Source organism: Lathamus discolor, chromosome 11 (genome assembly GCF_037157495.1).
Source record: "Lathamus discolor isolate bLatDis1 chromosome 11, bLatDis1.hap1, whole genome shotgun sequence".
NCBI classification, from domain to species: domain Eukaryota; kingdom Metazoa; phylum Chordata; class Aves; order Psittaciformes; family Psittacidae; genus Lathamus; species Lathamus discolor.
Genome location: NC_088894.1, coordinates 11,845,188 through 11,867,910, shown reverse-complemented (window position 1 = coordinate 11,867,910; position 22,723 = coordinate 11,845,188). Strand labels below are relative to the sequence as shown.

At 38.8% G+C, this 22,723-nt stretch overlaps 1 protein-coding gene across 2 annotated transcripts in view; it reads left to right on the top strand.

Annotated features, from left to right (window-relative positions):
• The window catches only part of ITCH (itchy E3 ubiquitin protein ligase), a 60,955-nt gene extending 38,232 nt beyond the window's left edge, over positions 1 to 22,723 (top strand). For both annotated transcript variants that reach the window (XM_065691273.1, XM_065691274.1), the window contains exons 8-24: positions 482 to 731; positions 1,974 to 2,069; positions 3,286 to 3,460; positions 4,431 to 4,497; positions 5,337 to 5,421; positions 6,787 to 6,915; positions 7,524 to 7,596; positions 8,574 to 8,645; positions 10,409 to 10,497; positions 11,159 to 11,318; positions 12,435 to 12,568; positions 15,104 to 15,244; positions 16,998 to 17,118; positions 17,865 to 17,969; positions 18,182 to 18,278; positions 18,645 to 18,717; positions 19,315 to 22,723. In XM_065691273.1, coding sequence (XP_065547345.1) covers positions 482 to 731; positions 1,974 to 2,069; positions 3,286 to 3,460; positions 4,431 to 4,497; positions 5,337 to 5,421; positions 6,787 to 6,915; positions 7,524 to 7,596; positions 8,574 to 8,645; positions 10,409 to 10,497; positions 11,159 to 11,318; positions 12,435 to 12,568; positions 15,104 to 15,244; positions 16,998 to 17,118; positions 17,865 to 17,969; positions 18,182 to 18,278; positions 18,645 to 18,717; positions 19,315 to 19,414 — 1,967 coding nt within the window. In that variant the 3' untranslated portion in view covers positions 19,415 to 22,723. The remainder of the gene's footprint in view (positions 1 to 481; positions 732 to 1,973; positions 2,070 to 3,285; positions 3,461 to 4,430; positions 4,498 to 5,336; positions 5,422 to 6,786; positions 6,916 to 7,523; positions 7,597 to 8,573; positions 8,646 to 10,408; positions 10,498 to 11,158; positions 11,319 to 12,434; positions 12,569 to 15,103; positions 15,245 to 16,997; positions 17,119 to 17,864; positions 17,970 to 18,181; positions 18,279 to 18,644; positions 18,718 to 19,314) is intronic.

Sequence of the window (22,723 nt, the reverse complement as noted above, 5' to 3'; positions counted from 1 at the left end):
ATGCATTAAGAAAAAAAAAAAGTTTTAAGAATATTTTGCCCTCCCATTCTGGTAATTTCTTTCCATGTGATACCAAATCTCTTCTTGAAAATTTTATGCTTATTATCATTTAAATTATTATTCCAAATAAAAAATGGAAAATAACGAGCTCATCAATGCAAGTAAGTTGTTTTTTGTTTATAGTCATTTAGTGTTTAAAGGATGCAGACAGCTTACTTTGGTAAATACTACCTATTCTGTCAGAAATATCAAAATCCTGCCCTTGGTAGCAGTTCTTGGATTAAAGCGTCTTTATGAAGTGAGACAAAATTGCTTTTGAATTAGTGTTTGTGTAAAGTGTGCAATGTGGCTGTATGTGTGGGCTTTGAAATACCAGTTCTCACATGTTTACTTTTGTGATTTACAACCTCTAAAATAGATCGGTGATAAATACCAGCTAAAGGTGCTTTATCTTCTGCCTTTGATATCTTTGACATCGTAGCAAGCGCAAATGGTCCTTCAACCACATCCACAGAGAACGACGGGGCCAGTGCAGGATCACTGGCAGGTCCAGCTGCAAATACATCTTCTGAGCAGAGCCCTGAGGGAGCAACAGCAGGGGCAACAGCAGCAACAACAACAGCTCCTGCAACTGCTGCACTCGCCACACCTCCAGTATCAAGACAAATCCAGCCAGTAAATCCTCCACCTCAGGCACTTACTACAGTCAGTCAAGGCCCTCTTCCACCTGGGTATGACTTTTCATTATTATTATTATTATTGTTATTGTGATGATGATGGCATTTCTGGCTTACTTTATTTTACTTACAGCAGGTAAGTCAATATTACAAAGTATTTATAACATCTGCCTTTTGCTGCGTAACAGAAATCCTTCCCTCAGTACAAATTTGCAGGTTTTCATAATTGCTTTGCCTGGTAGGCCTTCTGGTGTGGTTTAGTCAAGAAAGGAATTGATCTTTTGGATATCTTTGGTACTTGTCATATGTTCCTAAGCCAATGAAATACAGAAGTTTTAGCATGACAGCTTGCTGTCTTTAAGTTAGAATGGAGTCAGATACGTAGAGGAAAAGCTACTATTGCCTTTCATATTCTGCAGTATATCCTGAAGTTTTGGACTTCATACTGCAGCTCTTGGGAGTAGTACGGGCACACCGTTTGTGTTTCAGGCTCTTGTGAAATCTGCTAGATGGATGGTTTGTTGCTGCAGAGCTGTCACTTAGATTCTAAACTTTAAACAAATTTCTGAACTCTTTGAGAGATGGAAAGCAAAAGCTTCCCAATGTGGATGGTGTAATTGGTGAAATAGCTGCCTTAATTTGCAGGCAGTTGAATCAGAAAGTAGGAAAGGGATTGCATTGCCTCTCTGCCTTACAGGGAAACTGAAATAGAAAAGCAGTCGTGAAAACACTGATTGTTGCTTGACCATTTGATTTCAGCAGAAATGGCAGGTTAGCATGCTTCTGTTCCTGCGGTGTTACCTCTGATGCAAATACAGGTCTAAGGCAGTATCGCAAATGCTGCATATGCAGAAAATGTGACCAGTGCCCTTATGATGACCTCTGCAGAGTTGCATATTTTGAGGATTTAATTTGAATTAATGTTACTCTGAAAGGGGATTATGCTCTATGGATGAGGATATTCAACAGGTTAATGATATATTTGATACTGAGTACAAATCTTTGCTTGGTTGCTTGCTAAAAACTGTATATGTAGGCATGAACTTGAGCTTCAATTTCCCACAAACTGAAGGTGGTCACATGAAATGCTTTTGTGTTCTAGTTGACACAGAATTACTGTTGCTATGACCATTGTACCACAATGTACAGCGTTTTGATGCATCGTGTGAAGCATGTGTGAGTTTCAGGCATTATATTTAGAAATAAGCATTTTATGAAAACAAGCATTTCTCATCTTTATACTGAAGATAAATGGTTGGATCTGGAGGCAGATAAAAATGCTGTTTTGTTTTTCAGTTGGGAGCAAAGAGTAGATCAACACGGTCGAGTATACTATGTAGATCATGTTGAAAAAAGAACAACGTGGGATCGCCCAGAGCCTCTTCCTCCAAGGTGAGCCAGGAGAAGTCACAGGATGTCAGGATTTTGCAGAAATTGATTGACAGTTTACTAGAAAGCATATTTGTAAAGAGAGATGTGAACCTGGCGCAAGCAGTTGCTCCAGGTTGTCTCCAAGGAGTGCTGCAAAAATGCATAGTATGCAGTGTGGAGAAGACTTGAAACTCAAAAGTAACAGAATCTGAGTTTTCTGTCAAAGGTTAAGCAAGTGCATCTTTACTGAGAAATGGAATTAAGTTAAAGACAGTAGACATCCCCAACTGTAGAAGAGAACCAGACCACAGAAAGTATTTTGGGATTGAGGTAACTATCAGTTTGAGCAAGAGTGCCCTTGGATGCCTCTTTATCCTGAGGCTACTGTTTGCAGTCCTTTGAGCCTCTCCCAGGATTCCCAGCTGCTAATTTACTGTACTCTTATGGTTATTATATTTGGTTATTTGGCTTTTTGAGCTCTTGGCATCAGAGCAGCCAGGGTTGTTAGTCTCTACATGGAAGCAGTTTTACTCTGATGCCTTTCATTCATACTCATGTGGTTCACACACTACACAGACTTATGAAGTAAAAACATGTGAAATAGTGAAGAGAACTTGATACTAAAGAACAAAAAATGGCAGACAGTCTCATAATGGGAACCCACCTTTCACACTCAATGTATTTTGAACTCTGAGAGGTTTGACTAGTGATTCAGGTGTTAGCGTTTTCATTCAAGTTTTATCAGTAGTACTGATTTCATCTGAACTGAAAACAATAATAACAAAGAAAAGAAATAAAAGAACCAAACCAAAACCCAATGCCCACACCTTCCTTTTCCACTAAGTCAGAATATACAGCCCAAACTGTCAGAGGGCTTGCTGCCTTTTAGGAGAAGCAAGCAGACCATAGTCATATGGGTTGGGCAGCATAAATGCAGTAATGACAGTATAGTATTGTCAGTGGTTTGTGTAGCTCTTAAACTGTTTCAAAAAATCCTGAAAGTCCAGTAAACAGAATGAGTCTGTCTTAGGATAGTATGCAACAAAATAAGAGTGGTTCCCTTCAAACAGTTTTAGCTCTTTCATACTTTTAGTGGAGGGTAAAAGGGAAGAAAGCTGCCTGTTGATGAGCCTGTGCTTTATATCCACTTCCAACATACTGCCTGTTGCCTAAAAGTGCTTCTGAGCCCTTAAAATTGTCTGACATTGAGAACTGTTGCTTGTAATTCTTTCAAAAGCTGGGAGCGACGAGTTGACAACATGGGGAGAATTTATTACGTTGACCACTTCACAAGAACAACAACGTGGCAGAGACCAACGTTAGAGTCTGTCCGGAATTACGAGCAGTGGCAGCTTCAGCGCAGTCAGCTTCAAGGAGCTATGCAGCAGTTTAACCAGAGATTTATATATGGGGTAAGGAATATAATGGTGACTGGAAAGATTGAGAGGGGCATCTTTTCAAATTTTCAAGCCATCAGTCTCTCTTTTGCATATTGGAAGTGTATTTGGGGTTCGGCGATGCTTGTGGGTGACTCTTCCCCATAAAGTCACTGCACTTTATTATGGTTTATTCTTTACGATAATACATTATCTTTGTGTGTGTAGCATAGCAGGAGGTACTAATTGATAACCCTTGTTCATGTCCTCACAGTGACTGCAAGCAGCACATACAGTGTAGTCAGCTGAATATAGGTGGTGTTCTTTGATAAATTTTATGTACAATATTGATAAAAGCCATTGGTTCAAAACAAACTACAGCTTAGTAATAAAGCTGGTTTGTTTGTATTATGTCTTGAATTGGCTTTGCCAAAGACCTGGAAGGTAAGCAGGCTCACAGGATATGTACTTCTGGTTTGGGTATAATCACAATAATAATAATAAGCACAATGAATGTTATGAAAGCAGGGAAACTGAAAATAATCTTTCCAGAACCTTAAATCCATTGTTTACCTCTGATGAATAGCAGACTTAAGGTAACTCCAGCTCGTGCTAGTAGTTTATCAAGAATGGTGTATATGTTCTAAGTTTGGTGTATGTGTAGAGAATAAAAATGGACCTCATAGATGGTGGTAGGGAGAAGTATGCTGAGGGCAGGACTGAAGAGGGTTGCTTTCTGATTGTTTTGGGTGCTACTGTACTAATTTCCCTCTGCGTATACAGGGGCACTAAACAAAGAATATTTTCTTGGCACTAGAGTTAATGAAGCATGCCAAGGGCTGCAAAATAGGCCCTCTCTGTGAAGAAAAATAAACTGTTAGCATCTTACCTTCTTTGTAACATTAATAAAAATGCATTTGCTTCAATAATTCATGATGCCTATGGTAGAACATCTGGAAAACAAACGACTAGTCATTAATGCACCATTTGTTTATGTGACTTGCAGAACCAGGACTTTTCATCAACACAGAACAAAGAGTTTGATCCTCTTGGCCCTCTGCCACATGGATGGGGTAAGACTGACTTGAAAGTATTTTGTAATGCAATGTAATTAAACAATAAAGCGTATTTCTGCCAAATTAGTTTGTCAGCTGTTCTAGGCTCTTAAAATTAAATCTAATCAAATGTGCTGTTAGAACAGAGTCCTGATGAGGATGTGCAGTTTCAAAGCGGATTAGAAACCATGAAGTATTCTGGTTTACTCCCTTTCTCAAGGGAAATAATAGCTGCTTTCACACTGTCATCCTTTTTTTTTACCGCTGTCATTAGGCAGGGTTCCTGCTCCCCCCCATCCCTTTCCTGCCAAGTCAGACTCCACATCCCCTCTAAATCAGACTGCCAAATTCTCACTCCAGTCCAATTTGTGGAGCCTTTTCTTATTGGTCTGAAAATCTAACTAATTTCTGGTGTGACTACGAAGAAGATACGAGAATGCAAATTTCATGATACATAGGCAAAGTTCTCAGAGTTATGTATTTTAAAGCAAGTAATTACTTGGCAGAGTTGGACCTGGGGTTTTGGGTCTGGTTTTCAAACAGAACTATTCCTATACTTGTGCTTTGTGGCACATATATAATATTTCAAAGAAAGTTCTTTAGGCTGCCGTTACCTAGAAAACAACAAAACTGAGTTTCTCAGTGTGTTGAGTTCCACTGTCGTCTACAAGTGTCTGCTTCCAGACTTCTTCTGTAAAATGAAGCATTTTGCCTGTTGTAGCCAGATTTTGGCCTGAAGATAGAGGCTGTGGCTGGGTCTGCTGGCTGATTTTATTTATTTTATTTGATGTAGTCTCAGCAATACATTAAGCAGATACTGATTTTTATTCTCCCCTCCCCCTTTTGCATCTTTTCAGAAAAGAGAACTGACAGCAATGGCAGGGTGTATTTTGTCAATCACAACACACGGATCACTCAGTGGGAAGATCCCAGGAGTCAGGGGTAAGAAATGAGTTGGAGCTTTGTGTAAGTCTGGAATGAAAATGTAGCAAAGTAGCTAGGAAATGGTGCCCACCTGGTGCCCGCAACCAAAGTATTGACTGTCCTACACACTGCAGGCAGCCTGTTGAAATAGTAGAAGGTACTAGCCAAAATGGAACTGTCAAAATATTACTTAGTAATGGCACAATTGCCAGGAAAGTCTTGGTCAATAGCAGTAAGTTCATTCCCCAGAACAGCTCCTACTTACTCTGAAACATGTGTCTAAACATTTGTATCATTGGGGGTAGGATTTCTTTTATACAGTGATGGATGGGATAGTGCAGAAGATCCTGAATAAGGATTTATTTCCTAGATAGTAAATAGCTAAGAGGCAGGAAGAAATAAAACTTGAAAAACTGCAGCCCACCACCTCACACCTTTTAAAAAGGTGGAGGGAGAGACATAGAGAGCTTGAGGCACTACTCACAGTGATGGAGTACTGTTTATTTTGGGCTTTGGTCATCCTGAGTCTCTGGAGTAAGGCAGGTTATGAAATAAGGGTGAGGGATGTTCAATCCCAGCTCTTCCTGTTTCGAGCTGAAAACTTCCACTTAGTGAAGCAACTTCATCTGTTCTCCATAGAGGAGTAAGAAGGGGGGTGAGGGAAAGAAAGCCAAGTACATGTGGAGGGCTAATAGCTGTAGCCAGAGGTGACAGCTTTTACATCCCAGTCACCTCTGGGGCTGTGTGTTTGGAGAATACTCTTAATACAACCCAATAACCATGCGTGCTGGTTTCACAGTTAGAAACGTGGTTCTACAATGTAATTCTGTAGAGGGAAGTCACTGTGAGAACACTTTGAAGTGATGATGCTCAGGTCTTCCAAATATATTAGAATCTATTTTTGTTTGTACCAGACTTGAGTTGAAAGTTGTTGAATAATCCTAAAAGATCAATATTTGCATTTTCTTCTATTTTTGCCATTCTGAAACTTTTTTGGATGCTGTGATTGCACATGAGGCACCAGAAGCTGCCTAGTAAAATTAAGTCAGTTTTCAAGTAAAAACCTATAGTTAGAAGACAAAATTATGTTGTTTAATGGAGGAACATTGCTAAACCTTGCTGACATTTTTCTCTGAAACTTCCATTTGCCCTTACTGGAGGTAGTGCAGTCAAATGAGCTAGCGTTTATTTGAACAGTCATTTTGGCCTAATTGAGAACTCATATGAAAAATTGAGAGGGGAAAAAAAGAATAAATATGGGATGCAAAGTTTCTCAATCCGTAGTTTTTCTAGATCTGCCACAATTTTTACTGTGTCAGGTATTGCTCTAATGACTGAATGTATGATGTTGATCAGTTACCATGCGTTTTATTGTATCCATAGTCAATTAAATGAGAAACCCTTACCAGAGGGCTGGGAAATGCGATTTACTGTGGATGGTATTCCATATTTTGTGGATCACAATAGAAGAACCACTACCTACATAGATCCCCGCACTGGCAAGTCTGCTCTGTAAGTGTTTTGACTTTCAAAGGCTTAGTGTCATGTTGAGTTCAGCACTTGCTGTTTTTAAAAGGTTTTTCTCTCTTTTTGTATGCAGGAAGTTTTATATGTAGTAAGATTTGTTAATTTTCTGGGTTTGTTTCATCCACTGTTAACTGTCCCTGAAGAAGGCAGTGTCTTGAACACTTGAGAATCCTTCTTGCCAAGTAGTATACAAGATGTGAGGGTCGTGGAGCAGCTTCATTAGTACTGTTGAACCAGATCCCTTCCTTCCAGTTACAAGTCTGCCTGTCTGTGACTTTTAGGGACCAGGATGGACTTAAAACCAGAGTTTAAGTCCCAACTTTAACTGGATGTTATCCCATCCTTATTGTTAGATTCTTCTTTAGATAATAATCAGATACTGTTTAAAAGTAGTGTGTGTATGCTCCACAGTGGAGAAAACTTGTTTATAGCTTAACAACAAAAAAAACACACCTCAAAATCAAAAAATGTAAGTAAGAAGCTTCCAGCTAGTTAGCACCTAAACCGTACCACTGTATAACCAATGCAGATGCAGGCATTTACTTACAAAACCACTTCCGAAATTCATTTGTTTGTTCTCCTTTTGGTTCCAGAGACAATGGACCCCAGATAGCTTATGTGCGTGATTTCAAGGCAAAGGTCCATTATTTCAGATTCTGGTGTCAGGTATGGATTCATCACTTGGGAGTATTTGTCAGCATTTTTGGGGTTTGCTTACATGCTTTAAATGAACTCCTTTGATACCTTGCAAGTGGTAAGGTAATCAAACTACTTTAACATTAAAGGTGAGTTAAAGTAGGAAGGAGTAAATACAGGATGTATATAAACTCATATAAAGTTTAAAGGTAGGTAAGCTAAGGCTTTGAAACTTCTACAATAAAAAAGCTAAACTGATGTTTTCTTTTAAAATTGGGGGGGTTCAGAATAGTGCTTTCTTTCTGTTGTTAATAAGGGAATACAGGGAGATACAGAATTCTTATAGTTAATATTACTTTCTGCACAAATATAGACATCTGGACAAAAATGCAGGGCATGTGACTCAGAACATGCATGTCTAAACATTCAAGAAGATGTGCTGTAACATCAGTTTCCAGAGTGTCAGTCTTGATCCTCTAAACTCAATGTATATCAAGAGATAAAGTAACCTGGTATTGAGGGAAAAGTCTCAGGTTTGAATGTTCCAGTTTTCAAGAGTCAATGAATTATCCTTTGAAAACCAGAATAGACTAGCCTAACTTTTCACTTTGAATTTGGCACAGAGTAACCTAAATTTCCGCATTTTTTAATTCTTTATTAAACTAGAATGTTATTGATCTTGACGTTTTCTGCTGTCTCGTAAGAGTATAGTATTTGAATCTGTTGTAAGCAGGCTCTAACAACATGTATATCTCACTGTAGATACCAGTAGTGGAAGCAGTTTCTTGGAGTAAATTAAAACAATTGCTGGGTTTGTTTTATGTGGATTAGTAAAATTCAACTGTACTTCCTAAAGCAATATATACTACAATTATTAACTACATTAATTAGTAACTACTTCCTAAAGCAATATATGCTACAATACAATTAACAACAAGTAACAGTACAAACACAGTATTAAAAACTTCAAATGATCGTATACTTCACCTCTGAAAATTTCATTTCAGCAACTGGCAATGCCACAGCACATAAAAATTACAGTGAGCAGAAAAACATTATTCGAGGATTCATTTCAACAGGTATTGTATTAAAACTTGTTAGCAGTGGGCATGAGAAGCTGAGTTGATAAAACGTATTGTCTCGTGTCACTCTTGATCCTTTGCCATCTTGTTAATGTCATTTTAAGTGAGAGTAACTACTAGATTAATAGTTAGGATACATTCATACTTCCATATTTAAAGGTCATGCTAACCTGTGAAGTTCTGGCTCCAAAGACTGACCCGTCTGACAGAGAAGGTGTTTCTCTTTCTTCCCTCAGAATTCTTTAAAACCCGCGTTCATTTGAGGGGAGTGCTGCAGCAGAGCAGCTCCCCCATCGCAGGAAGTTTTCATGTTGTGTTTGTTGACATGTTTTTCCCAACAGTTTCGTCATATTAGCATGGGCTGTGTACCAAAATATATCACGTTTATCTTAGTCTTGGTGTTACAGAGATCCTGGGTCTTTAAAGGAGTAATGAAATGGTTAAAAGGAACAAAAAATACTAAATCTATTTAGGTTCTTAGTAGCAAAATTCTTGTTAATGTCTATAGACCTAAACCATGGTTAAAATTTGTTCCTATACAGTTTTTCTAGGTGCTTTTGAATTTTACTTTATGAATGTTCGTTGTGGCAATGAATCACTCATTGCTGGTTAAATTGAAGCCAAAAGCAGCTCTTTGTCAGTTTCATAAGATAGATAGAAACGGGCTTGGAAGAGCATGGAATGATTCATCTTGGCCACTTCTTTATTTTCCTGATTTAAGAGTAACTTAACAAATTTGGCTAGGGACAGAGGAAGCTGAAAGTCCCTATCTTCTTAAGTTTTTCTTATTCCCTATAGGTCTTCAGGTTTCATTCCTTGTAGGAATTAACACAGATGTGTCAAGCCAGGAAATGTGAACAAATAGAACAGTGTGTTTTGAGCCAAATATATTCTTACATAAGGATTAATGTTTTCTTGTTCAAAGTACTGTAAACTGCCTTAGCAGAAGCAACAGGCAGTGCTGTTGGCTAGTCTTCTCATTTGGAACAGTGATGCCTTTAAATAAAAAGGGTTAAAAAGGCACAAAATAAATCCTGTAACCGAAAACTAGCTCCAGCTTTATTTCTGCATATGGGCTTGGTGTTTTTTACAGTAACTGTGCAGGTAATGAAATTATGCTGTACTGGAAAGAATCGAGCGAGAACATCAGCAAACCAAGGTTTCCTTAGGAAAGCAGGGTGCCTGATCCGTAGTTTAGATGACATCATTGCAGAGACCCAAGTTAGTGTTTTGTACTTGTTAGGCATCACTTGCAGTATCCCTGCTAGGATTATAAATTTTTTTGTGACGATTCCTACAGACATCCAGGAGAGATATTAAAATGCAAATCTTGGCCCAAATTCCGTGCCTTTTCTGGCGAACAAAACTCGAGGTTCTTGGACACAAAAAGCATCACGTGAAGTTTCTTCATGTAAACCTCTGAGAGTTGACCATATCAGCATAATTACAAATTTGGTCACGGTATTAAACCCAGGATTAGTGAAGTTCCTCAGACAGGCTGCTGGCCCAAGTACCCCACGTCTTTAGTACCAGGATTATTATTTATTTTTTTCTTTTACATATCTTTAATCTATGGAAATAGGTTTGCAGTGACGCTTCAAACTGCATGAACATTCCGTAAGCATGTACTTCACACACTCATAGTTCATTTTATGTTCTGAATTATTAAATGCTATATTGCTTGATAGCGAATAGTAGTAAGTCTAGCCAGCGCTTACAGCTGTTATTTAAAAAAATTTGATTGTTTTTCTTTCACTAAGATAATGAGCTTCAGCCCTCAGGATCTACGCAGACGCTTATGGGTCATTTTCCCTGGTGAAGAAGGCTTAGATTATGGAGGTGTTGCAAGGTAAACTAACCTGAAATGGCAAGTTATACCCTTTTCTGCATTGTTGGTGTGAAGACTTCCCCAAAGTCGATACTTAAACTGCAGTGCTTTCGAAGTATCAGTGAAGTTCATTCCTTATCTTCCTTCAGAATATCTGGGGAAGACAGTTCCTTAAGATGTGTATGCATGTCTTAAAACTGCATGAAATTATTTCCAGTTTGTATTAGGAATTACTTTGTGCATCTCTGATCATTGAGGTGATCTACTGAATGACAGTAAGCCGTTGGCACAACAGTTCATGTCAAAGTAGAGGTTTATTGAAAAAGTGAATGGAAATCTACTTTCAAGTCAAAAGTCTTTACAGGAATGTAACTAAGAAGTACATATATGAATAGGCATTCCCTAAATCACTCAAGTTTAAATCGGTGGTAGGCTTTTAATCTTCTTATTTAGATAAGGCTGGTTTTGTATCAAAACCACTGACAGTTGTATACCATTGTAACTTTGCATATAATAATTTGTCTTAGTGTCAATTTGGTTTCAGTTTGGTCTAATGGACTTCCTGGTAAAGAGGTTGGACTGACTGTCTCTGTGCCAACAAGTGCCTAAGCCGAACTGAGATAGCTAAAGTAATTTCTAATTTAATTTATTTTGAAATGTGTTTTTGTTTGTGTGATTTCAGGGAATGGTTCTTTCTATTGTCACATGAAGTTTTGAACCCAATGTATTGCCTGTTTGAATATGCAGGGAAAGATAACTACTGCTTACAGATAAACCCAGCCTCTTACATTAATCCAGACCATCTGAAATACTTCCGATTTATTGGAAGATTCATTGCCATGGTAAGTTCAAAAGTAGAAGGGGTTCTCTCCTGTAATTTTTCTATAAACTAAGCATAGACTGGTTTGGGTTGAAAGGGACCTTAAGGTCATTTAATTCCAACCACCCTGCCATGGTCAGGGATGCTTCATACTAGACCATGTTGCCCAAGGCTCTGTCCAACCTGGCCTTGAACCCTGCCAGGGATGGGGCATTTACCACTTCTTTGGACAGCCTGTTTCAGTGCCTCACCACCTTCACAGTAAAGAACTTATTCCTTATATCTAACCTAAATCTCTGCAATTTAGTTTAAACCCATCACCCCTTGTCCCATCACTACAGTCCCTGAAGAGTCCCTCCCCAGCATCCCTATAGGCCCCCTTCAGGTACTGGAAGGCTGCTCTGAGGTCTCCACGCAGCCTTCTCTTCTCCAGGCTGAACAGCCCCAACTTCCTCAGCCTGTCTTCATACGGGAGGTGCTCCAGTCCCCTGATCATCCTCGTGGCCTCCTCTGGACTTGTTCCAACAGTTCCATGTCCTTTTTATGTTGAGGACACCAGAACTGCACACAATGCTCCAGGTGAGGTCTCACGAGAGCAGAGTAGAGGGGCAGGATCACCTCCTTCGCCCTGCTGGTCACGCTCCTTTTGATGCAGCCCAAGATACAGTTGGTTTCTGGGCTGCGAGCGCACACTGCCGGCTCATGTTCATTTTCTCATCGACCAAACACCCCCAAGTGTTTCTCTGCAAGGCCGCTCTGAATCTCTTCTCTGCCCAACCTGTAGCTGTGCCTGGGACTGCCCCAATTCAGGCATAGGACATTGTACTTTGCACTGCTGAACTTCATGAGGCTGGCATTGGCCCACCTTTCAGGCGTGTCAGGGTCTGTCTGGATTCCATCCCTTCCCTCAAGCATATCATCAGATGAAAAGTTAATTCGGTTTTTAGTTGAAACTATTACCAGGTGTTTGGTTATAACTGCTGTTGGTATAAGTTAATTCAGTATATCAGCAGTCATGATGTTCAAAGTTGTTTTAATTCTTTGACTGTCAGATGTCATTGGTGCATAGTACAGAATGTTGTTGTATTAAATATTAAATCACCCTTTGCATTATTTTGTCTGTTTTCATGTTCTTCAGGCTTTGTTCCATGGGAAATTCATTGACACTGGGTTCTCTCTGCCCTTCTATAAACGTATCCTAAACAAGCCGGTAGGACTCAAGGATTTAGAATCTGTCGACCCAGAGTTTTACAACTCTCTCATCTGGGTAAAGTGAGTTTGACTTGATTTTGTTCTTGAAATCGCAATATAATGGGTTTTATTTTCACTTATGCCAGGAAGTAGGTGTTAAATTTATTATCACTGGGAAGTATATCAATTGCAGAGCAGTACTGGAGTTTTCCTGTAATTTTAAATGCACAAATAACTTGATAATGCAAAACCCTTTTTGGTTCATTGAATAATCTACACAGCCTCTTGCATTCTGTTTTTGCTGGTTTAAAATAAACCTAGGTAGACATTCTACCTGTGTGGCAGTCTTGAACGCTGTTACAAATAAAATGGCCTGAGCAAATTCTACTGAAACTTATCAGGTAACTGATGAAATCAGCAAAAGCCCGTTCAGTGTTTCTCTCTAGTACCTGCTTGAGTTAGAAAAGAGAGAAGTTTAGTGTACAATAATGTGAGGTGAACAATTGTAGTTACTCTTCCATGTATGCATTGTCAGTCATCTGTCCTCTCTACATTCATACTGTTTGGAGTCCTTGTTTTCCACTGCTTTGCAGATTCCTCTCCAGAGACCAGCAAGCATAAAGGGTCTGGAATTTTTAGACCATCATTATTTTGGAATTACCTGTTAAAAATATTTTCAGAAGTAGTTTTTAAAGCCCCTTAGGTCTAAAGCGTTGGCATTCTGTACTGATTAGATAATAGCAGCACTCAAGGGTGTTGTAGTCCATGGTTGATGTGCGCCATCTGTTCCAGTAACAAAGGTGATTTTCCTGTCCTAGCAGTTAAAAAAAAAAAAGACAAATTCAGTTAAAAATTATTTTTTCTGCTATAGTAAAAACAATTTAGCAGAAAAAAATAGTATTTTTTTATATGACTGGAGAGAGCAACCATTTTACTTAAGAAACATACAAAGCCAGAATAGTTTTAAAGATGCTTTGAGAAATTTCTAAAAGCTGTGGGGATAGATTGGTTTTAGAAGTGCAGAAATAAACACAAAAGACAGGATTATTACCTCCCGTGATGGTGAATCGTGGAAGCATTCTCTTGAATGAAGGAAGGGGGTGCGGGAAGCAGCTTTACAAGATGTTTACAAATTGAGATAGGGATTTTGAGTTGGTTTTCCAACAGCAGCATGTTCTGTACTCAATGTGTGTGCTGCTAAAAGGTGTAATGAGTTAAAATTCCATTAGGAAAACTTTAAATAGTTGCTATTTGAATAAAGGTGCCGCAAAACTGCTGCATGCAGTTAAGGGTACGAAAATTCCAGAGAAAATCTTTCAGACCTGTGACGGGTGCACATTTGACCTCAAGGCAGAGAGACCCAAACTTCACGTTCAGTGCTGCTGAGCCTGCTTAGCTGTAATTGCTGATGAAGGTGGTCTCTAAGAAAATGGCTGCAAATTTGTAGGGGAAAAGAAGTCATGTCTGTCAGGGCGCACATAATTTTGTTCCTCATCAGAAAGCAAACTTTGGCACTTGCCAGGATGCTTTCAGTACTTGTGAATGTGTGGTGCTTCTTCCATTAGGCGGCTCTTTGTCTTGTTCCCACAACTTTGAAAATGTCACAGATTGAATCTGGAAGGGGACCTCTAGAGGTCACCTAGTCAAACTTGTCTGCTCAGACTGAGCTAGAGCAGGTAGCTTTCATTTTAGACGGAAGGGGTGATTTTATTTCATCATCCATCCATCTGAAGCCTGCCTTCCACATCTGAGATGTCCTGCAATAGCATGTGTTTTGGAAAGATCAAGTTCAGAAGCACTATTGCATCATGGGGCTAGGTAAACCACAGCAGTGTTCTCAAGACTGACATTTCTGTGTTGTGGTTGAGGACAAATACCTTGATTTTTGCACTGCACTTTGGGGGGAAATGGTCATCAAAGACTGCATATGCAAGTGATTCTTCACTTTACAGAAGCATCCATCAACATACAGTGTTGTACCTGTTATTCTCCTGGTTATTAACACCTATAAAGAGAACAGAATTTATTTGAGCAATGTTTGTTGGCTACAGATTCCTTCTATGTCAAAATTTCAAAGAATTCCTCTTTAGCAGGAGTATTTGTACTTCGTTAACTTGGGAGCTTTGAACCTTTTAGTATATGCTTACAAGATTGTCTCATATATGATATCTACTGGAGTCAAAGGTAATTCAGTAAGCATTTAACTAAGTCCTAGTTGCTTCTTACTGCTATTATCTGACAAAGTGACAGCTGCTGTTTAACACCGTCCTTACATTACCTGTTAGAAGCAGCAGTCATTAAATGAAACATGCTAAAATGTCATTACTTGAAAAGTTTCTGTATTCCATAAATGTTCCACAGATGCTAGGACGTGGCTTGTCAGCCTTGTGATGGGTACAGCTGATGAAAAATTTCTGATCAGGAGTACAATCCATTTATGCATGTTAGTGCAGTGAGTCAGTACTGCTTGCAAAAGCATAATGATTGTGTAAGGAATGTTTCCTTATCCTCATTATCTAACTTCAAACTTTTTTTCTTAAAGTTCTTCATACCCATCTCCTCTACTGAGTACAAGGTCTTGGCACAGTTACTAAAAATCATATTTTTTCCTAACAGAGAGAATGATATTGAAGAATGTGGCTTGGAAATGTTTTTCTCAGTTGATAAAGAAATTCTAGGTGAAATCAAAAGCCATGATTTGAAGCCAAATGGTAGCAACATTCTGGTCACAGAAGAAAACAAAGAAGAATACATTAGGTAAGAATACAAGAAGGTTTATAAAATACTCTCATCTTAGTCATTTCTTTCTTTACTTCTAGCAAGACGAGATAGTCAAAACTCTAATGGGAAGCATTGCTAAAATTCTGTCTCTGAGTAATTGCTGATGTGGGCAACAAGTGGCCGTTGTTTGGATATCAGATTTGAAAGAATATTGATAGGAATAAAGCTTTAAAATCCACTTCTCCCAAACATTGTAGAAGGTTCACTTTTTTCCCTAGGGATATTTAAGTTTAGCAGAACATCGCGACAACAAATGTGAATGTCAGATACTTAATGAAACTGTTGCTTAAGTTTAATATTAGAATTCTATTGCTTCATAGCCTGCTGATATTCTGCCCAGCCTCTTATGTTGGGGTATTTTTAAACTTAAGAATATTTTTGTGATGATTCTTATTTTTTTAGAGATACTTGGTAGTTTTTTTTACTTGCTAGTTTTACCTGAAGTGGTCTTGTAGCATAATTAGGTCTTGCATTTGTAACAGGGTCACAAGTTCTGTTGTCATAAATGATTACGTTTGCAGTACCAGGATGTGTTAAAGCAGTAAGTTGAGAGGTGCCTGAGTGTGATGAAAGAACAGAGATGTAAACAGTGACCTGCTTTGTCCTGAAATATTCCCTTCTTCCTCAGCGTGCAGCAGTACATAAGCTCTGCTTTAAGGTGTGAACTTCAACATATAAACATGGAGGACGTGTTTGCAAAACAACAAAAAGTCGCACATTGCAGGCACAAAACAAACTGAATCACAGTGAACTTTCTTCCTCCCTTCCTTACGTTGTGTTCCATGAAGGCTCCTTTCACAGGGAGGGGTGAGGGAGGAGGGAGTGGATTCTGTTTCCATCACATGAGTAATCTGAAGACATTTCAGTGATTCACAGAAAAGGTAGCAGTTGCAGAACAAGCACCCTGGCATTTTGCAGTACTAATATTGGGGTAGAAAATAGGGAGGATCTACAGAAAACCATTCTCTTTTAGTTTTTAAGAACCCAGAGAGAGCACAGATTCCAGTTTCACTCCTGTTTTCCTGTCTTACTCTAAGTCCTGCTTTAAATCTCCAGAGTTTCTAGGATTGAAATCGGAAAATAAGCCATTTTTCCTTTAGACTCCATTTTTTCTGACAGGTTAGGCTTGAATTCAGCATAATATCTGCTTCTCCCTGGGTTCAGGTTCTTCAGGTCTCCTGCCCGCTTTCCACCTTTTTATTAATGGGAGAGTGGAGTTTCTGCCACAGAGCAAAGTTTCATGATTAACAGAAACAAATATGGAACTTTCCAAATGGACATAGTCATTTCTTGGTAAGCTAGCAGTCCTACTTATCCTCTCCAGTGCAACTTGCCCTAGTTTTTACCTTTTCATGGATAATGACTTGAGATTTCTCAGGAGAATAGTAGACAAATGTAGCTCTGCATCTTTTTCTTTCTTCAGATACCTAGGGACTGCTGTGTTCTCATTAATATTATCAGTGAATAGATGCTGCCTCTTCTTTGAGTCTAAAATACTTTTGTAGCAGAATGGTTGGAAACATAGGGGTTTAACTTAAAGAAAAAACAAAATCACTTGCAGAGAGTAAAGGTAACTACTAAAATTACACAATGCTCTATCCCCAGAACTTTCCAGACTTTCCATATTGTTTGAACTTGGCTCACAGTTCATCTCAAAATAAGCTAACAAAGATGTGGACATGGGTTAGCACGGGCCGCTTAAATCATCTTTCTGTATCTCTTTCTACAGACTAGTAGCAGAATGGAGACTTTCCCGAGGTGTTGAGGAGCAGACTCAGGCTTTCTTTGAAGGCTTCAATGAAATTCTGCCGCAACAGTATCTGCAGTATTTTGATGCTAAAGAACTGGAGGTAAAGGATTGTTTGGCTGTTGCTGCATCCAGGTCATTACACATGAAATATTCAAACTCCAGTCATTAGGTCTGAAGAGCAGAACTTGCCAAGGCTGACAACACTGCTTTAAAGGACATGTGAGGGAAACTGGATGGAGTGTATTGGATTAGTGTGTTTCCCTTCACTTACCTTTCCGCAACCTACTTAAATGTTTCTAAAGGCTAAGATTCTGCCAGTAGACATTTCTTATCGAGTTGCGTTTGTAATCCTCAGCAATTTGATTTGCTTGTGTTCAAAGAATGAGTAACTTGACAGAAAGGGAGATGAAAAACAGATACACAATGGATGATCACATATAGCTCGGGCCAGGTTCTAGGTGATTTTAGTCTCTCAAAATTGCAGTTTCTGAAGCGTCTGTTTAATTTAGAAAGATAAAAACATAAAACCCAAAACAGCCTGTTCCTAACAGAGGACTGTATGGCTGGGCAGTGATAACCCGTTCCTGGCTTGAATGTCTAAATGCAATTGTTCCACTTTCCATGATACAGATGCTTTCTGTTTTGTGGCTTCTCCAAATACATGTCATGAGCAGACATCATTCTTTGTTGTAGAAGTTTTGGGGGTAAAGTTTAAAATCAAAACCACATATATTATCAGTGTAGATGCTTCTAATTATGGGTGCAATTGATGTTCAGTTTTTCTACATGGGCAGTCGCAGAAGGAAAGTCATAACTTGTGTTTATTTCCCCTTTTCTACCCTCAAGGTGCTTCTCTGTGGAATGCAAGAAATTGATTTGAATGACTGGCAGAGACACACCATCTACAGGCACTACACCAGGACCAGCAGGCAGATAGTGTGGTTCTGGCAGGTTTGTAGACTTTGCTTTGTTTTCAGACCTACAGAGGTTGCCTACCACAGAACAGAGTTACTGAAAACGTCTGTAGTGTGTACACACAGACGTTGTTACTGCTAATCCAGCCATTTGTAAGTCATGTAAATTGCCTGTTGTAGACGGTGATGATGTGAAAATCTGACTATCGAATCTATCCCTACATGTTTATTTCAATTACTACTTTTCAGTTTGTGAAAGAAATAGATAATGAGAAGAGAATGAGACTCTTGCAGTTTGTTACTGGAACATGCAGATTACCAGTGGGAGGATTTGCTGACCTCATGGGTATGTATAAATAATCCCTCTAATGCATTAGATGTTTTTTAAAAGAACTGATTTGCAAATTTATGGGCACTTTAATGATTTTTATATTAATGCTATTTTGTAAGCCCTGCATATATTTGAGCTGTGATGGAAAAAGACATGGAGGGGATGTTTACACCTAGTGTACTGACTTTCAAAGTCACTTCAAATTCATGCATTTCACCACATGCGTACTTTGAGCTAGACAGAGTTCTGTAGCGAAGGAGAGATGTCTTTTATTGGTGTGAGTAATGGCAATCTTGTGTTTAAGCCTTTAACACTTCAGTTGTAGTATCTTACCTACTGATCCAACAGTGGCTAGACCTTGTTTATCTCAATTTGTTATAGGGAGCAACGGACCCCAGAAATTTTGTGTTGAAAAAGTTGGCAAGGAAAACTGGTTACCTAGAAGTCATACCTGGTGAGTATGTAACAAACCAAACTATTGCTGCTGTCCTTGTTTTGCTGACAGCAATCTACTTGGAGATTATGGTAAATGGTAATATACTTCACTGGTTGAGGCTGTGTGAGAGCAAACAGCAAGTTACACCAATAAACCAGCTGAACTGCTGAAGAAGTCGTAGGGAGTAGATTCCATTGTAGGTTCTGTGGATTTATGTATTACTGAAAATTTACAGTAATAAGCAATACTTTCTAAAGAGAGGGGATTAATCTTTAGTAATCACTACACTCTATCTTCATAGTGAAGTAGCCACATTCATGTTCCTCCCGTGTATCGGGTGAGTAAATCCACGTGTCAAATGTGAATGATGACTATTTAACCAACGAGGGAAAGTTTATGAAAACCCATCACTAGCACACTGCATTTCTGACTTTCAGCTCTTGAACTCTAACTTTTGCTCTCAGAAGTACATAAATTTATGTTGGAGTCTGCTTTTCCAAGGATATAAAGCCAGATATCCATGTACACAGCAAAAAGTTTAATTACGTATATTCATATTGGATTTTTTGTGATGGTTTAATTTTTTTTACTATGTAAGTTTTCCTTTATTTTCAGTTTCAATCGCTTAGACCTTCCACCCTATAAGAATTATGAGCAGTTGAAGGAAAAGCTGTTGTTTGCAATTGAAGAAACAGAAGGATTCGGGCAAGAATAGCTAAAATTTGCACCTTGAAGAATGTGAACTCAACACAATGTCTGGTCTTCACTTCTTCTGCTTGTTGCACACTTCATTGTAAAGTAGACTTGACTTGGATTTATTTAACAATACTAATGTGTAAGTAAGTGGATGTTATCCTGAGGTTTTATCCACAGTAACTCTGGATTTCTACTAAGCACTTTCAGAAATCAAATGAGCAATCAGATATGGCTACAAATGAATTCTGACCTATGTAGAGGTTTTAATACAGCTTTGGGCTCTGCTTTGGTTTACCATTCATTAATTAGAATGTGTCCTTAACAACTGACAGATTTTTACCAATAGTTTTGTCTTTCCTTTTTAGTAGCATTTTTTGCTACTGATGCACTGGGAAGTTCATTGGTAGCTGCAGTGCTGCAGCAGCATCCTAAGCCTCTTTCAGCAGTGTTGTAGAGCCAGCCTGTCGATGAGCAAATCCATCACTTCAGCCCTTTTTTCTATCTCAAGTGTGACCAGACTGTTTTTTCCCTGCCTGGAGTCTGCTCACATGCCAGCTGGACTCAAGCTGCTGCTTAAGGGGATGTCAAACTGTGGCACAAATCCAGGGCAAAGCTTTGCTTTGGTTTTCTTTTTCCTAATTCTGCTAATTTCAGCAAAACAGCCACCCGCCCAAAGTTGTTGGAACCTTTCTGTGTGCCCTTGGAAGAGTTCTGATCCTTTTTTCTGTGTAACACATTTAAGTTTTAAATCATTATTAACACCGTGGTACTTCACTTGTTTTGCAAAAGAGAAGACCACCTGGAATTGCACTGATTCCATGTAGATTCCTGTTTGCAGACTGATGTTTCTTGTCAACAGTGTTAATGGACGTTATTGTCAGTGTTATTTACGTGTTGCAGTCAGTTGCTCTGAAAGCTCTTGAGCTCTCAGGATGAGGTACCAAACAACTGGAGTCAGAAAATGATAGTACTTAGCATTTCTGGTGATGAACTGATGGCTAAGGCTAAGAGGATGAGAAAATTCAGACAGGAATTACAGATCTTTGAAAAGCTGGAGCATCAGTGAATAGTTCCATAAAGACTGAAACTCACGTTTCTGAGGGAGGTTTCTAAGCCAATTCACTGCTTGTAGCTAGTAACTTTTGTAGTGAGTTCCTATTGGATTAATAACATCTTTTACTTCCTTTTAGAATCTGTTAATACTCAGTTCTCTTCTGGTTTACAATAACATTTTGCATTTTACTGCTCCTTTAGACTGAATGCACTTTTTGGGTATGGTCAGCTCTTCCCTGTGTGAAGGGAGGAAAGCAAACTTCAGTGAGCTGAGCTGGTAGCCATGGTAGGAGATGTGACACTTGAAGCACCATGTAGCACGTACTAAAGCATAATGCAGCTCAAAGCATTGGGCCAGGAGCTGGTTTTAAGAGGCTTTGGGGTATGGGAGCTGAAACAGGACAGTGGGAAACTGTAAAACTGAACTTCTAGTCTTGAAAAGAGCATTTCTTTCTTCTTGTCCCTTCTGTCTAAACTAAAGAGGGAAGAACTGATTCAGGCCTAAGAACCACCAGGTTTTGACTGAGTTTTTTGGGTTGTACAAAGAGATGCTTACTGAAAGGCAGGGTTCTCAGTGTGTAGAGTGAGCAGGTCTTTTGTCATGCATATTCTAGGAAAGGCATGGAAAAGGGTTTCTGATGACACAGAAATGACCCTGTCTTAGTTCCATTGCTGGTAGAACCAATCTGACTTCATGGGTTTACTAGGAGAAAAATCTGCCAACTTCAGAAAGGTTTGATGGATTTCTTAGAGTACACAGCTCACGAGGAGGAAAAAAAAAGCCTTATAAATATATTCTGTTTGTATGAATTCTTACAATGAAAGGTAGTTATCTAACATATTTCCAAGAGAGATTAAATTAAGCAAGATAATGCAAGATTAAGCTATGACAAATAGTCTGTGTTCTGCATAATGCTTTATGATTCATGTAGGGAACCTAGAACTATTGTTAATGTATAAATATCACCCAAAAGGCTTTCAGCCCTATATTTTTAAACTAAAGAATAGTTATAATTGAAATAGCCTTAGCCCTAGTTCTATAGGGTGTGGCTGTTGAATATTTTTATGGTTGAAATGTTTAGTTCAGGACAAGGTAAATGCTTGTATATATTTTTGCAGTCCGGGATTCCACGTATTCCATTTTTCTTTAATTTAAATGGCATGTTTATATGTCTTTTCTGCTGTACTAGGATGGGGGAAAGGGGGCTGGATATCCCAAGCACCAGACAGGATTTTAAAAGATAAAGAAATAAAAAATAAAGAATGCACTGGGAGGGAGGAAGAGGGGGAAAATAATCTGTGAAATCTGGGCTTGGCTGAAATATACAGAAAATAAAGCAAATATCTCGTGTAAAACTGGTGACATTTCTGAAGTCGGAGGTTAAGATTCCTCAGCCAGTTTGCTCTGTCAGCATTGAGAATGTGAACAAATCTGTTCAGTTTTTACAGCATGTTGTGTAGAAATATAAAAGACTTCGTATGAGCCGCTGGTGCAGTTCTGCTCTTTATGGGGAGCTGGTGAAAGAAGATAGAGCTGAGCCCAGCACATCCCGAAGCCCAGATCGCAGGTTGTGAGGAACTGGGCTTCCAAGTAACATTTTCAGCAGATGAATGAATTTGTCTCCCATCCAGCTGATTGAGCACCCCAAACTGCATAAAGTCATAGTATGTCACAATGCAGGTTCTGCCAATGCAGGCAATTGCCAATTGATAACAATTCCTTGAGTATTAAAAATAACTTTTAGTTAGAGTTTTCCCTTGGGAGAATGACATGACCAAATGAAATGCTGATGGAAGAACTAACAAAGCCTTGTTGCTCTGGCAGCTCAGGAAACGTTAATATACTAATGAAATGCACAGGAAATGCATCATGCCTACATCTGATCTAGAATGGAAATAGTTTCAATCAAGGTGCTGGCATTTAAAAAGAAGGGGGTTTATTATTGTGAGGAAACTTAAAAAATTGGTAAAGTTTGTATGATGTTATTTTCTGCATTTTTATGACATGCTGCACTGGATTTGCAGTCTCGGCTCTCTGCTGTATTGGTATCTCCAGCCCCCTTTTTGTGGTGTCTTTTAATTTTCTTCAAGAATCACTGTTTGTGTATATGTGCTCTAGTGAACTCATCTATAAACTGGGATCAGCAGCACTGGATTGTAAAATACTGTACTGAAATTCCTTGTTGAAGTTTCCTTGCATTGTAATTTCAAATACTCAGGTAACTGTAACAGTATCTCAGTAAGTCAAATACTTTTATAAAACTACTTAAAGAGC